The sequence below is a fragment of the Juglans microcarpa x Juglans regia genome, chromosome 4S (assembly GCF_004785595.1).
Source record: "Juglans microcarpa x Juglans regia isolate MS1-56 chromosome 4S, Jm3101_v1.0, whole genome shotgun sequence".
NCBI lineage: Eukaryota > Viridiplantae > Streptophyta > Magnoliopsida > Fagales > Juglandaceae > Juglans > Juglans microcarpa x Juglans regia.
This window is the reverse complement of record NC_054601.1, coordinates 26,799,889-26,817,368: the sequence shown is the minus strand read 5'-3', so window position 1 is coordinate 26,817,368 and position 17,480 is coordinate 26,799,889. Positions and strand designations below refer to the sequence as shown.

General features: G+C 32.8%; 1 protein-coding gene and 1 long non-coding RNA gene across 7 annotated transcripts in view; one reads left to right on the top strand and one right to left on the bottom strand.

Moving 5' to 3' along the window:
- The first annotated feature begins 3,650 nt into the window (after positions 1-3,650).
- LOC121262410 overlaps positions 3,651-17,480 on the top strand; it is a 168,335-nt gene continuing 154,505 nt past the window's right edge. The window contains exons 1-8 of one of the 6 annotated variants that reach the window (XM_041164886.1): positions 3,652-3,839; positions 7,249-10,538; positions 11,131-11,197; positions 11,234-11,261; positions 11,292-11,523; positions 14,103-14,495; positions 15,740-16,228; positions 16,916-17,326. In XM_041164886.1, the coding sequence (XP_041020820.1) occupies positions 7,830-10,538; positions 11,131-11,197; positions 11,234-11,261; positions 11,292-11,523; positions 14,103-14,495; positions 15,740-16,228; positions 16,916-17,326 (4,329 nt within the window). In that variant the 5' untranslated portion in view covers positions 3,652-3,839; positions 7,249-7,829. Of the gene's footprint in view, positions 3,848-7,243; positions 10,539-11,130; positions 11,524-14,102; positions 14,496-15,739; positions 16,229-16,915; positions 17,327-17,480 lie in introns of all 6 variants that reach the window. The other 5 variants (XM_041164885.1, XM_041164882.1, XM_041164883.1 and 2 more) reach the window with 5 other exon arrangements.
- Positions 12,027-15,319, bottom strand: LOC121262429. Its single transcript, XR_005940102.1, has 2 exons — positions 15,108-15,319; positions 12,027-12,139 (listed from the first exon to the last, which is right to left on the bottom strand). It is a non-coding gene; the product is annotated as an uncharacterized LOC121262429 (long non-coding RNA).

Here is a 17,480-nt window from a genome sequence, read left to right as displayed (position 1 = left end):
ACACAACTTTGCACACATGATTAAGTGTGTGGGTAAGTATGATAAGTCAAATAAGTCAAATAAGCCAAGATAAGTCATGCATGTCGTAGCATATGTATGAACAATCGTGATTTTAAGTTCTCAGCATGAAATATTTTATGTAAAGCCTTATGTTAAGCATGTGTATGTTATGATATGTTTCATACTGAGTCATTGTAACACTCCAATGGAAGGCTCAAATTACATGGCCCATACTCCAAAAAGACTAGTCAATGATACAATTGAAACTCCATTAGAACCTTATAAATAACAATAACTTCTCATTTTCAAGCAATGTGAAATTCCATATACCACCTACCTTTATCTTTATCATATGAGGTATCACGATCTACCTTCCTTAAAGTTCTGATGTCCTCATCAGGTCAGTCCGTCGTAGGTGGCACGACTCAAATCCCACATTTCTCGTTAAGATAGGCTTTGATAACATTTGTAACGCCCCAATGGAAAGCCCAAACCACATGGCTTATACGCCAAAAGGACTATTCAATAATACAATTGGAGCCCCATTGGAACCTTATAAAGAGCATAAACTTCTCATTTTCAAGTAATGTGAGATTTTATACGCCATTTACCCTTATCCTTATCATATGAGGTATCACAGTCATTAACTCATTTTAGTTTGTTTTTATGTTTTTAAACCACTCCAGGTCAAACTATTTATAAAGGTAGAGCTGCAGGATGATACTTAGTCCAGGGGGTGTGACATTGGCCTAGATCATGTACACAGATGTTAAGTTATGATTTTATAGCACAGATTTTGAGAAATTTTAATAAATGCTTCTGTGCATTCTCATTTATGATTTTAGTATTTTTAATACAAAATGACTATTTATTATAATGAATCTTTGTATCTGCAGTTTCTTTAAGAAGAAAATTAGTAAGTCATCGTCAGTAGTAGCACTCCGATTCCCGAAAAAGTTTAAAAGTGACTTTATTCTTAACCGTGGGGGAGCAGGGTGTTACAAAAAGTCTAGCCTATTGTGGTATAAACCATTAGAGTCACCACATCCGCACAAAACAATATCGAGGCAGATAGGGAAACAAATGTGGAAACATAGGAATCTAGCATACACACAAGATACAAAGAGTTTAACGTGATTTGGCAATGTGCCTATGTCCATAAAGTTGCAAGAAATTTTATTCTAGAGGAGATTACAATCACATAATGAGTTACAAGATCACCTCTCACAATCTCAATTCTCTCTCTAGGGCTTTTTCTCTCTCACAATATGCTCTCATAACTCTGCCTCTCTTTGTTCTATCTGAAACTGCTGAAATTTGTGTACAAGAGATCAAAACATTCCATATTTATCGAAAACGACTTTGTAAACCCTATAACAGCAAAATTGGATTCTTTGCTCAAGCTGCGTGTTGAGCGCGCCTCGAGCGAACAACCAATCGAACATTGGCTTGAGCGGTCCGTCGAGTGCTACTCAAGCAGACACCAGGGTTAGTGCTTCGCTTGAGCACATTGTCGCACGAACCTTGAGTGAATAATCTATCTAACCTTCACTCGAACCCACTGTCGAGCGCACCTTGAGCAAACTCACAAGTTGAGCTTCGCTCGAGCTAAGGTCAATCCACAATCGAGTTAACTCTTTGTCAAGCTTTTCTTCAGATTTGGGACGTGCCTAACTTGTTGCCAAGTCCACACACTCCCATTCGGAGGTGCGATGAGCACATTGACCACTCTTACTACTTCCCGTGCCTCTCCATCAGGTGTGTACATCTTTTTAAAATACCAGTAACATATCTCTGAATGATCTCTCGATGTGATGTGCTCTGGGACGAAACCCCTGAATCCATCATCCAAGAAATAAAGCGTCTTGTATTTCTTCACCCATTTCGTTCACAACGCATTTTCAATACTTTTTTTTATTATTCCGACAGTCTCTCTTAATGTGGCCTGGCTTGCAACAACTCCAACAAGTGATATGCTGCCCAGATTGCTCCTGCCCCTGTTCTTGGACTTGACAGGTCCTTGGCCTCGATCGTAACACTTAAAGCCAAATCAGTACCAGAAAACTCTCCAGAGTCCTTTCTGCACTCATTTGTAAGGATCATGTCACGTACATCATCGTAACTCAGTTTCATCTTGCTGGTTGAGTTACTCTGAGTTAGTCATTGCCATCATCATGGCCTCCCGACTAACATAATCAACTCTCTAATCGCATCATCAAACTCAATCTCGACTGCCGACAATTGATTTGTGATAGTATTCAATTCATTCAAGTGTTGGGCAACAGGCGTACCTTCTGACATATTCAAACTGAACAACTTTTTCATCAAATGCACATTGCTATTCGCATACGGCTTTTCGTACATACCAGTCAAAGCCGCCATGAGATCTGTTGTGGTTTACTCCTTGATAATGTTTTGTGCCACAAATCTGGACAAAGTAAGCCGAATAACCCCGAGAACCTGTTGATCCAACATATTTCACTGAGCATCATCCATGCTCTTCAGCTTCATTCCCAATAGAGGAAGGTGGATTCTCTTCCTGTAGAGATAATCCTCGATCTTTATCCTCTAAAAACCAAAGTCTGTGCCATCGAACTTCTTAATCTCAATCTTCACGTCACGTCTTCTCTAAGCATTGTTAAGTCCTGAACTCCAACTTTGGAGCTCTGATACCAATTGTTGTGGTATAAAACACTAGAGTCACCACACCCACACACAACGATATCGAGACAGACAATGAAACAAATGCGAAAACATTAGAATCGAGTGCATGCACATACGACACACAAAATTTAACATGGTTCGACATGCCTACGTCTACAGAGCTGCAGGAGATTTTATTCCAGAGGAGATTACAATCAAATAGTGAGTTACAAGAGCATTTCTCTACTCATACAATCTAAACTCTCTCTCTAAGACTTTTTCTCTCTTACAAGATGCTCTTACACCTTTGCCTCCCTTCATTCTCTTTGAAACTGTTGAAATTCATATACAAAAGATCAAAACATTACATATTTATAGAAAAAAGTGCTAGAAACCCTAAAACGGAAAATTTGGATTCTTCACTCGTGCGTCGTTTTAAGCACGCCTCAAGCAAACAACCAATCGAACATTGGATTGAGCGGTCTGTCGAGCGAATACTAGGGGTTAGCGCTTTGCTCGAGTCTACTGTCATGCGAACCTTGAGCGAACAATCTGTCTAACATTCGCTCGATCCCACTGTCGAGTGCACCTCAAGCGAACTCACGGTTTTGAGCTTCGTTGGAGCCAAAGTCAAGTGACAGTCGAACGAACTATTTGTTTGCGCCTTTTCTACTCACAAACTAGACTCCACATGCAACCCAACATGGCCCACACAATAGGAAAATCGTTAAGAATATAATACAAATAATTAAACTTTTATTTTTCCATTAGTTTAAACTTTTAGAATAAAAAATAAATTCACAAAATATAAATTGTAAAATCGTTAATATGTAAATATACTTTTATAATATCTAACGCTTTTTGTATATATCGCAATTGTCATTAGTCTTTGAAAATTATATGGTCGGCAAAGACTTTTTGGTTTGATGGCTGGTTGTTAATTGCAACCAAAAAAAAAAAATCCAAAACAAAAGACTGGTGGATGGTATTTTTTTCTCTATTGACTGGTGGATGAGTGATCTGCTCGTTTTCTCCCTGATTCATTGTTCACGTTGGCTGCTATAGCCATTTTACCCTATTATGCGCTGCTCCCAAAAGTTGGACTTGCGAACACTGACCCTTAGCGTTTTAAAATCGATTCCATTATTGAGCGTCATTGTTTTGCAGTCTCGATATTTCAGAGCATCAAAAGAGAGGTACGTACGTGCTTCTAATTTTGTCCATCTCTATATATTACTTGCTTTGGTTCTCAAATTTATTGTAGTCATGATCACAGATTTATTATATCGGTCGAGTCCTTTAAATAAAATGAAAAAAAAAAAAAAAAAACAACATATATGCTTTTCTTCGATCGATTGGGCTATAGAGTTTTTCTAGATTACTATATAACTCAAGTTTGTTTTTGTTTTCTATATATAAGGTGATACCAATTGATTGAATGTTTTAAAGTGATCTCAAAAACCACAAAAAGAGTACTAATTTAGACTTTTGCCTCAGTACAGTTCGCATCGGTGAACATGTATATTATAAGTTACATGGATTTGTGGGTACAAATCGTGTTTTCAGAGATGAACTTCAACTGACGTTCAGGGGAGTCTTTGTTGCATGCCTTATAGCTCGTTAATTAGTGAAATACTTTCACCAACTTCTTCCTGGCAGGGAAATCCTTATATCAGGCTTCGCCCATGCAGTTCTACCGTTCCCCGGCCCCATAGGCAGACTCAATATTTGCAGATCTAGTTTGAGAATATATATATATATATATATATATATATATATATATATGTTTTATGCCTACTTATAATGTCAATTTAAATTATTCAACACATCAGTCTCTATAACATATGTAAATATCCAAGCAGAAGCTCAACTTTTATTGAGTAATGCAATAACTGATCGATCATGAATTTGGTCATTTATGTTTAAAAGAACTTGAAAATTCATGTCAATAAATATTAAACAAACTATAATTTTGAAAGTTTGATCGATTAATTCATATAATTTTCAACTTAATTATGAGCTCTTACCCAACTCACGACAAAAAGAGTGTTAGAATACAAACTTAAATTTATCTCTTCTGAACCTACTGTTAGGACAAGTGATGATTGTTTACATGGTATCAAAAGGAGTTCTGAGTAATCTTGAGGGCTCGGATCTGATATGATAAAAGTTGAATATAATATTATTTAAATATTATTTTAAATATTATTTTTATTTTAAAACTTTAAAAAATTAAATTGTTTATTGTATTTCCCTTTCTTTGTCATTCCTGACTCTATATAAACTTCATCTTCCACTAATAGTCTACGTTTAAAGCCAGTATTCAGTAGTAGAATAGTAGAGTTTTTTATTACCTTTGCTAGCTACGAGCTCGCCTCTTCCATTTGCCCTGGTCAGACTTCCCCACACCTTTCTTGCATGTATTCATACTCGGTGAGATATGTTTAATTTGTTATATATTCATGACAGGTAATACTGTTTACAGCTTCCTCGCTTATGTTCAGACTCCTTTTGGGCATCTTTGCTCTTAGTTTATGCTTTTGATGCTGATCATCGAGGAGGACAAAATTAAAGTGAGGTATATACGTACGTGCATGCTTCTTGATCTCAATATTTATATATATATACATATATATATATACACACACACACACATACTAACATCACAATTTAGCCGAATCCTTTTAAATCCATTGAATTTTTGGCTGATTTGATCGGCGCTAGCGCTGCACTAAATATTTTGTTCTTCCAACCCATATTTGCGGAATGTATATATGCAGAATTTTTTGTTGATCATGATTTGATCGCTAGTTTTGATGACTGATATGTCAAAAAATAGCATAATGTAAGTAGTACAATTCAATCAGCGGATGCCGCAAAAATAGCGGGTGTAATATGTGCTTCAGGTTTCTATGTTTTTTTTAGAACAGGATAGATATATACCAGTTTTGAAAATTTAAAAACCGATTAACCATTAAAATCAGAACTTTCAATTTTTTTAATTTTGATTAGGTCCAGTCTAGTTTTTCCAATTTTACGGATTATTTATGTTTTTATTATTATTTATGTTAGTAACAATATGATATTTACATATACAAAACTATTAATCTATTTATATTATAGTATAAGTACATTATTTTATAATAATGAACACATAGTAGTATAGTATTGAATTTAACTATAGTCTATATAAGTTTTAGACTTTTTATATAAGTATGTATATGAGTAAATGTGTAAAAATGCATTTATAAAAAATATATATTATAATTTATTATGCGAAAAATATATTTATCCTTGATATATATAATAATTTATATATTAATGTTTATGTTTAAGATTAGAATTTATATATTATATCAAATGTTATATTAAAAATTATAATATATATATTTTATAAATACACTTTTTTAAATTAGAATATTTTGTTATAATGGGGCGGGTTTAAAATAAGATTTTCAAACAACACAGGCCGGACGAACAGTAAGCTTAATTAAAATGATCGGTAGGAAGAGACTAGAAAAAGGTAAGTACGGTGTTTCTGAAAATTGATAATTATAAAGAAAGAAGATTATTTTACCTAAATTACATAAGTCCCCCAATGTGAATGCTTTTATAATTTGGGGAGGGTAGTGATAGGATTAATATCATCTTATTTTTTATCATTTTTTAAAGTATTTTTTTAACATTTTTAATTATTAAGAAAAAATTTAAAAAATATATAATTTTACAAATAATCAATTTCTTAACAATTAAGTAAAATAAAAAATTAAATATAAAAAGAGTAGACCGGATCATTGATATCCATTTGGGGATTGTTTCGGTGATTCCCATTTTGTCCCTAAAAATGCTAATTTTGTGATTCTTTCGAAGAATTTATCGTTTGGTATTTGTCAATGAAAATGTTTTATGCACAATATTATTTTATAATACTTTACATAATTATATTTTAAATAAATTTTTTTTATAAAATATCTTATAAAAATAAGATCATTTTACAAAAATATCCCAAAACACCACGCAACGGATCGACAAGGCGACAGCCACGTTTCAAAATCATTTATTTATTTATGTTTTTAAAATGCTGATGTGCTACTTAGAATACGTGTGTCAGGTTGACAAAAAGTACTAATTGCCAAATTTAAAAACATATAATGACACAGAGGATGATATGAAACTCATATACTAAACAAAGACTCTGACTCTCTTAGTCATTTTTAAATGTCATACATTTTTTGTTTTTTATTTATTGGCTGTAAGTGCTTGTTTTTTCGCTTAGTCATTATTTATATATATTCAGTACTCTTCCCACCAATCACCATAAAGATTCAGTACTCATATGTCCAACTTCGCATTATTATGTTTAATTAAATTCTTTCAGATCGATATATGATATTTTAGATGTTGCATCTGAATTATTCATCGGTTGTGTTCGTAATTTTTTTCACATCGTTTGTTTTAAAGATTTAGTACAGTTCATTAATTAGTTTAGATACCATATGTGATGATCTAGTTCTTCAGACTCTGACCTCAATATTTCTTCCATAATATTTATATTTTCACACTTGTAATTATGTTAAAAAAAAAAAATTTGAACTTTCAGCACAGCGCTTGACTGGAAGGCCTGACGAAGAAAGTGATGCATTTGTGAAAGAGTAACCGAGTGGTTGATCATCTTTTTTCTGTTCCTGCCTTTTGACATATTGATAATTATCATTTCTCTTCTTTTCTTTTTCTTTTTTCTGATTTTTGGTGAAAAGCTTTCTCGATGCGTTCTTGGGTTGTCATTCTACTTCCGTGATTCATTTTTATACTGATTCGCCTTTACTGCAATATCCCACTCCCAACTCTGTTTCTGGTCTGGTATCTACATTGATATTGTGGAATCAAAACCCCGCCCCCCTAGTTTTCATCTTTCTCTTTGCTTAACTTGGTTTCCATCTTTCTCCTATTGACTCTTTGCTCCAGCCTCCAGTCCATCAATGTCCTAAGGAGAGGTACTCGAATTTATTTCTTTGTTTTTCCCCGTGCTTTTTTGCCATCGCAGTTTCAACTTCTATATCTTTCCTGGTTTTCGTCAGTTTGTTGGAGTTTAAAAATAATAAAAAACAAATTCCCAAAAAAAAAAAAAAAAAAAAAAAAAAAAAAAAAAAAAAGAGGAGGCTGGTGACGGACCGTGGCAAACAAGAATGGAGATCGTTACTGCAGTTGCAGCGAAAATCGCAGAGGTCATTGTTGTACCAGTTGGACAGTGGCTATGTTATGCATGTCACTACAAAAGCAACATGAAGAATCTGAAGAATCAGGTAAAGAAGTTGCAGAATGCTAAGGACAAGGTTCAACACACCGTTAAAATTGCTTCAGATAACGGCGATGAAATTGAAGTTGATGTAAAAACGTGGTTGACAGAAGTGGATGGTATTATAGATCAATTTGGTGGTGGTGAAGAAGAAGCGGAATCGAGGAACTCTAATGTGTCATGGCTGAACTTGAAGCAACGACATCAGATAAGTCGGGAAGCAAAGGAGATGGTGGATAATATTGCTGAACTTCTTAAAATGGCAAACTTCGACAGAGTTTCCCGTCGTCCTGCTGCTCAAGAAATGGTGACTCCAAGAAACGTGGATTACATGACCTTGGATTCGAGGATATCAATTACGAAGAGAATTATGGAGGCATTGGGAGATGCTAATATTAACAAGATCGGCGTGTGGGGGTCGCCTGGAGTTGGAAAGAGTACACTGATGAAAGAAATTTTCAGGAAAGCCAAGGAAGAAAGCTTGTTCGATGAGGTGGCTCTGGCAAATGTGACGGAAAGCCCAAACCTAAGTCAAATTCAAGAAGAAATTGCAAACATGCTAGATCTAAAGCTTGATCCTAATTGTAAAACTGAAATGGTAAGAGCAGGCCATCTACGGGCGAGGTTAGAAAAAGACAAGGAGAAGAAGATACTTGTTATCTTGGATGATATATGGAAGCGACTTGATTTGGAGGAAATAGGAATTATTCCTTCCGACAGATGCAAAGTACTACTCACATCCAGAGATCGACATGTACTAGCTTCTGAGATGGTCACCGAAGAGAACAGCTTTAAACTCGACACTTTAGGAGGAGAAGAAGCATGGAACTTATTTGAAAAGATGGCAGGTGATTTTGTGAAAGATGATCTTGACTTGCGACACACAGCAATTGAGGTAGCTAGAGCGTGTGGAGGTCTTCCTATTGCACTTGTAACAGTTTCTAGGGCATTAAAGAACAAGAATTTGAGAATCTGGAAGGATGCCCTAGTGCAACTAACAAGACCCACTGCAGAACATGACACAGATATATGGTTACCCGTATATACTTGTATACAGCTGAGCTATAAACATCTTGTTGGTAGAGAGCTCAAATCCCTCTTTTTGCTTTGTGCTCAACAAGGTTACTACATTTCCTATCGGGACTTGTTGAGATATGGTTTCGGTCTGTGTTTATTCCGTGGCATTGATACATTGGATGAAGCAAGAAACAGACTAGAAAATTTAGTTAGTAAGCTCCAAGATGCTTGTTTGCTACTACAAAGTCCACATAGCTCCGAGAAATTTTACATGCATGATCTTGTTCGTCATGTCGCTACAATAATTGCGTCAAATGATGATCATAATATGTCTGTCATGAGAGGTGATGGTGGGCAAAAAGCATGGCCAGATGTGGATTCACTAAAAAGATGCGAGGCGCTCTCTATTCATGGTGGAGATCATATCCATAAATATTCCAATGAAATGGAATGTCCTAAATTAAGATACTTTCATGTCCAGTGTAAAGGTCAATCTATGGAAATCCCAAACATTTCCTTCCATGGGATGGACAAGCTCGAAGACATTTTCTTCCAAGGGATGGAGAAGCTCGAAGTTCTGAGTTTGAAAAATATACAACTTTCATCACTTTTGCCACTTACAAACCTACGAACATTGTGTCTAGATGGATGTAAGTTGGGAGATATTCATTGGATTGAAGAACTCAAGACTTTAGTAATTCTTAGTCTTGCTCGTTCTGACATTTCAAATCTGCCAGGAGAAATAGGGTCGTTGACTAGTTTGAGGTTATTGGATTTGAACAATTGTTTCAAACTTAGAGTGATTCCTCCTAATGTCTTGTCGAGCTTGGTCAACTTAGAAGAATTGTACATGCGAGACATTAATGTCCAATGGGAGGTTGAAGGACCCAATAATGAAGGAAAAAATGCTAGCCTTGCAGAGTTAAAGAAATTGTCACACTTGATCACCTTAGAGATAGATATTAAAGATGCCAACAATCTACCGAAAGATTTATTTTCTGAAAAGCTTGAGAGATACAAGATACGCATTGGAGATTGCCAGCATGGGTATCTCATTTTTTCTAAGGCCACCTTCTCAAGAAAGTTAGAACTCAAACTGAATATGAGCAGCTTCCAATTGAACTTTGGGATCAAAATGCTATTGAAAAGGACAGAATATCTTTATTTAGACGAGTCGAACAGTACTAAGAGTGTCTTATATGAATTAGATAGAGAAGATTTTCAACAACTGAAGCATCTCCATATCCAAAATAATTGTAATATTATGCACCTCCCTGGGTTGAGGACATCCTTCCAAAACTTGAAAGTTTTAAGGGTGGATGACTGTGAGAAATTAAGATTTATCTTCTCATCATCAATAGCCAGAGGCCTTTCACTACTTGAAGAATTGAAGATAACAAGATGCAAAAACGTGGGTGCAATATTCGTGAAAGAAGAAGAAGACGGAATAGAAGAGGTGTTCTGTCGACTGCAAACCTTGGTGCTAATGGATCTTCCAAAGCTCATGAGCTTCTTAAGCACAAGAGAAACCAATTCGGAAGGCAACGACCATGATCTTCAGGTGCCGCTTCTACATCATCAGGTACATTTACATAAGTCCATGTAAATCATGTGTCAAGCACACCATAAGCATAAACATGATTTAGTTGGCATTCCCTGTGCCCAAAGTATAATTGCATGCGCCTCTGTTAGATAAGTAATAGATATCACTTTTCTTAATAAAACAAATTAAGGACTAAAAACAGAGGAAAAAGAAAGAAGTACTCTATATCAAAAGGCTTGGAATATATATTATATATATAATGAAGTATGGTTAGACAATGCCCTTTAATTCTAGACCAACTTATAGAAATTGGCTCAAGTGGTAAGAGCCTTGATCTTAATGGTATGTTCCTTCTAAATTTAAAGTTTAAATTCTTGAGTGTAAATAACTTTTAGGAATTATCGTACTGGAAATTCTTCCTTGAGTTATATGAAGTACACATAAAAAGCTTTGTCAAGGACATGTGCATTGTCAAAATTAGTCGGGACTTAATTCCTGACAGTTGGTCCAATAAAAAAAAAAAAAATTATAGTTATAATACGCTCGTTTCCCTATTTAATTTTGCCTATTTTCAAATTCGAAGCACTGAAATCTTGAGTTTTTAACTACCATGATGGACTTAATCCTGCAGCTTTCCTTCCCTAGTTTGAAAACCCTGGATCTGAATGGTCTGCCCAGAATAAAGCATCTTTGGAGTAGAGAAATCTTCAGGTTTCCGGATCTACTTCATTTACATGTTGCCAGATGTGAGAATTTGAAAAGTTTGTTTCTAGCAGCCGCAGTGGCTACAAGTCTAACGCAATTGAAGTCTCTCGAGATAACAGATTGTGGGGTACTGGAGGAAATTGTCCAGAGAGAAGACGGGACAGATCCAACAACGAGGATTTTATTCACTAGCCTAACTTTGCCAAGGCTTGATGCGTTGCCAAAACTCAAGTGGTTTTTCCAAGGGGTGCGTACTTTGGAATCGTCGTCATCTAAGGAATTACATGAGCAGGGAGGCACACTTTTCGAGGTTGATGAGGTAACAGTCCAATCAACCACTCTCTCTCTCTCTCAAAATTTACAGCAACGAAACTGTTCATTCACAATTCATTTATGTCAGAATAATGATAATATAATCTTGTATTATATAAGTATTATATAGTTATTTTTTTTTTTAAAAAAGTAAGATATATTATTAAAAAGAGTAATACTATATATAATTATATATTAATTAAATGATCTATATTTCTTTTAAAAAAATAAAATATATTATTAAAAAATTAATCTTTTCGTATATATTTTATATTTATTTATTTTTTAAAAAATTGTAAGTGACTTCTAGGTATTCTATGACTACAAATATTATTTTTCTATTAAAAATTAATTTTTTATATAAATATCCTATTTATCTATTTTTTTTTTAAATAATTATACAATACTTGCGAAGTCCCTTTATTTTGCCACATGGGATGACAGCTACCTCAAACGAGTCGAATAGAGACTTGAAAGGGTATCTGTGTGTATATTTTTTTATTAAAATTGAAAAACATATTAAATAATAAACATACAATTTTTTTTTTTTAAAACACTAATCTGGATTCTGTACACTTTATCAGTACATTTTGTATGTGGAAGAATCATTTTCCATCTGAAAACTTCTATGTAAATTTTTGTCTATAGATTCCTCTCTTGTGGATTTGTTAAGGAAAAAACTAAAGTGGTTAAGACTTGGGTCTCGATGATGGGTTCAACAATTTTTTTTAATTTAATGATTAAGAAGATATCTTTTAATGTTATGATGTTTTTAAAAATATTTAAAGATATAAAAGAATGAACGAAAAAAAAAAACATTTAACCTTATCGGGACCCATCCTCAACCCTCGATAGGTGTAGCACTATTCATTTGTTAACGACGCTTCTAATTACATGTATTCTAGGTTACTATATATGACACTAAAATATTGTTTCAATAGTGAATTGAGATTTTTTTTTTTTAAATAGTGAATTGAGATGAAAATAGTTGAGATGAAAATTAAAAGTTGATTAAAATATTATCATAATATTATTTTTTAATATATATATATTTTTTAGATTTGAAAATGTTAGATTGTTTATTGTATTTTATTTAAAAATTTGAAAACTTGTAACGATTAGATGATATAAATTAAGGTAATTTTAGACAAGACCTAAACATGCATGCAACTCCACAAACCAATTTTCTCTGCTTTGCCTTTAATTGATGGAAGTGTTTTTTTTTTTTTTAATTGGAACTTGTAATGACTTAATCCTGCATGTTGCCTTTTCTAAATTGACAAATTTGCTTCTATGGAATCTACCCAAAATATAAGTATATTTTCTATCTTAAATTTCCATGTAAATCTATCTTTATAGATTCTCTCTCTCTCGTGGATTTTTTTTATGGAAAAAGCTAAAGTGACTTGGGTCTCGATGATGGGTACAACAGTCTTTTTTATTTATTTTTAACTTAATGATTAAGATGGTATCTTTTTAATGACACTTCTAATTACATGTATTCTAGGCTCAAAGTTTCTAGGTTACGTTATTATATATGACAGTTTCATTTGTTTTCATAGATGAGATAAAAGTTAAAAATTGAATAAATTATTATTAGAATATATTTTGTTAATATTATTTTTGTTTTGAGATTTGAAAAAATTGAATTTTTTATTTTATTTTGTATACGAGTTTATAAAAATTAAAATGATTATATGAGATAAGATGAAAATAGTTGTGAAAACAAACTAGCTTGGTTTGAATAGTGAATTAAGATGAGAAGAGTTGAGATGAAAATTAAAAATTGAATAAAATATTGTCAGAGTATTATTTTTTTAATATTATTTTTATTTTGATATTTGAAAATATTGAATTTTTTATTTTATTTTGTTTGAAAGTTTGAAGACACCATAGTCTTGAGTCATAAATATTAGATTTGAAAAAATAAGATGGAACTTTTCTAAAATAGTTTTCAAATAAAAAAGCTCATTGCGTAAATATGGAATTTAACATTTTTGTCAACTATTATAGCATCGCAAATGAATATTTACAATGGCATGATATAATGACTTTGTATCCTTGGGAGCTCTGTTGAGAATTCGAGGTAGATGTTTCTAAAACTACATAGGTAATAGATATCATTTTTTTTAATAAAACAAATTAAGGACTAAAAACAGAGTCAAAAGAAAGAAGTACTCTATATCAAAAGGCTTGGAATATATTTTATATATATACATATACATATATATATATATATATATATATAATGAAGTATAGTTAGACAGTGTCCTTTAATAGTATGTTCCTTCTAAATTTAAAGTTTAAATTATTGACTGTAAATAACTTTTAGGAATTATCATCCTCGGAAACCGTTTCTTGAGTAAACTTTTACTCGAGTTATATGAAATACACATAAAAAGCTTTGTTAAGGAAGGACATGTGCATTGTCAAAATTAGTCGGGACTTAATTCTCAACAGTTGGTCCAATAAAAAAAAAATTATAGCTAATAATACACTTGTTCTCCTGTTTAATTTTGCCTATTTTCAAATTCAAAGCACTGAAATCTTAATTTTTTAACTAACATGATGGACTTAATCCTGCAGCTTTCCTTTCTTAGTTTGGAAACCCTGCATCTGGCAGGTCTACCCAGAATAAAGCATGTTTGGAGTAAAGAAATCTCCCGGTTTCAAGATCTACTTCATTTACGTGTTGCCAGATGTGAGAATTTGAAAAGTTTGTTTCTAGCAGCCGCAGTGGCTACAAGTCTAACGCAATTGAAGTCTCTCGAGATAACAGATTGTGGGGTACTGGAGGAAATTGTCCAGAGAGAAGACGGGACGGATCCAACAACGAGGATTTTATTCACTAGCCTAACTTTGCTAAGGCTTGATGCGTTGCCAAAACTCAAGTGGTTTTTCCAAGGAGTGCATAATTTGGAATCGTCGTCATCTAAGGAATTACATGAGCAGGGAGGCACACTTTTTGGGGTTGATGAGGTAACAGTCCAATCAACCACTCTCTCTCTCTCTCAAAATTTACAGCAACGAAACTGTTCATTCACAATTCATTTATGTCAGAATAATGATAATATAATCTTGTATTATATAAGTATTATATAGTTATTTTTTTTTTAAAAAGTAAGATATATTATTAAAAAGAGTAATACTATATATAATTATATATTAATTAAATGATCTATATTTCTTTTAAAAAAATAAAATATATTATTAAAAAATTAATTTTTTCGTATATATTTTATATTTATTTATTTTTTAAAAAATTGTAAGTGACTTCTAGGTATTCTATGACTACAAATATTATTTTTCTATTAAAAATTAATTTTTTATATAAATATCCTATTTATCTACTTTTTTTTTAAATAATTATACAATACTTGCGAAGTCTCTTTATTTTGCCACATGGGATGACAGCTACCTCAAACGAGTCGAATAGAGACTTGAAAGGGTATCTGTGTGTATATTTTTTTATTAAAATTGAAAAACATATTAAATAATAAACATTCAATTTTTTTTTTTAAACACTAATCTGGATTCTGTACACTTATCAGTACATTTTGTATGTGGAAGAATCATTTTCCATCTGAAAACTTCTATGTAAATTTTTGTCTATAGATTCCTCTCTTGTGGATTTGTTAAGGAAAAAACTAAAGTGGTTAAGACTTGGGTCTCGATGATGGGTTCAACAATTTTTTTTTAATTTAATGATTAAGAAGATATCTTTTAATGTTATGATGTTTTTAAAAATATTTAAAGATATAAAAGAATGAACAAAAAAAAAAACATTTAACCTTATCGGGACCCATCCTCAACCCTCAATAGGTGTAGCACTATTCATTTGATAACGGAGCTTCTAGTTACAGGTATTCTAGATTACTATATATGACACTAAAATATTATTTCAATAGTGAATTGAGATTTTTTTTAAATAGTGAATTGAGATGAAAATAGTTGAGATGAAAATTAAAAGTTGATTAAAATATTATCATAATATTATTTTTAAATATATATATTTTTTAGATTTGAAAATGTTAGATTGTTTATTGTATTTTATTTAAAAATTTGAAAAACTTGTAATAATTAGATGATATAAATTAAGGTAATTTTAGACAAGACCTAAACATGCATGCAACTCCACAAACCAATTTTCTCTGCTCTGCCTTTAATCGAAGCAAGTGCCTCCTTTTTTTTTAATTGAAACTTGTAATGACTTAATCCTGCAGGTTGCCTTTCCTAATTTGACAACATTGCATCTAGGGAATCTACCCAAAATAAAGCATGTATGGAGTAAAGACCCCCAAACAATTCTCAGGTTTCAGAATCTACAAAACATTGATGTTTGGAAATGTGCGAGTCTTAATAGTTTGTTTCCAGCCTTGATCGGTACTTGTCTTAAGCAATTGAAGGAAATTAGAATTAAGGATTGTGGGGTACTGGAGGAAATTGTTGAGGTTGAAGGAGGAGAAGCAGTGGAAAGGAGGTTGGTGTTCGAGTTCCCTCAAGTAACTTCTTTGGTTCTTAAAAATTTATCGAGACTTGAGTGTTTTTACAAGGGAGTGCATATTTCAAAATGGCCGATGCTAAAAGCGATGGAGATTGGCAGATGCAAGAAAGTTGAGGTACTATTTGCTTCCGGACTTGTGAGTAAAGAAACAGTTGAAGAGAGACAGTCTCAATCGTCAATTAAACAACCTCTTTTCTGGGTGGATGAGGTAAGAAACTATAAAATTATTTAGCTCTCTTAAGATTTTCACATTTAGGTAGAAGACGTAGAACTGACATCATTTTCATGAAAGTGAATGAAAATTTTACATCCCAAAAGTATAAAATCATTTTGATATGTCTTTAATTAAGTTGATGAATTCTGTTAATTAATCTCTTTAAATGGTATACTTAATAATAATATGATAATTACTAAAAAAATACTCAGTTCTCCATATTCTATATATCATGGTTTTCATTATTTAAAGTTTTTACATATTTTTTTATTATTTTAGCCAGTCACATTAGATTATCTATCAGTTTAGCTAAATTATAAAAATAATAGGTTTAAATTTGTTTTGTTATTTCTTTATTTTAAGCCCTCTTCGCCTGCCATAAATCCAATTCAAAATACAAATAGAATTTTTACACTAGAGATTCAAAAGCCAAGAAAGAAGCAAGAAAAAACAAATTAAAAAAGGAAGAGGTCCAGTTTGCTTGTTGAGTAATGAAACCAGGAAAAAAAGTTTCAGTTCAAAATCCGAGAATAGAGAGTTACGATTATGATAGAATTCAAGTTCCGTCTCTTTAATTTAATTATTTTAACTACCAGTAATGGAGATGGTAAAATATATTATCTGTGTTCATGTATTTAGTGATATCTTAATTGAAACTCAGTGTTGTGATGAATTTAACAGATGCCATTCCCGAGCTTGGAGAGATTTGAAATTTCTAAAATGGAAAAGTTGGAAATTATATGGAATATCAAGGACTCCCATCAACGCAATATGTACAGCTTTCCAAATCTACTTCATATTGATGTTTCATTGTGTGAGAGTTTGAAAAGTTTGTTTCCAACAGCCTCAGTTGCTGCAAGTCTCGAGAAATTGGAGTCTCTCGAGATAAGAGATTGTGGGGTACTGGAGGAAATTGTCCAGAGAGAAGACGGGACGGATCCAACAACGACGATTTTATTCACTAGCCTAACTTTGCTAAGGCTTGATGCGTTGCCAAAACTCAAGTGGTTTTTCCAAGGGGTGCGTACTTTGGAATCGTCGTCATCTAAGGAATTACATGAGCAGGGAGGCACACTTTTCGGGGTTGATGAGGTAACAGTCCAATCAACCACTCTCTCTCTCTCTCTCTCAAAATTTACAGCAACGAAACTGTTCATTCACAATTCATTTATATCAGAATAATGATAATATAATCTTGTATTATATAAGTATTATATAGTTATTTTTTTTTTTAAAAAGTAAGATA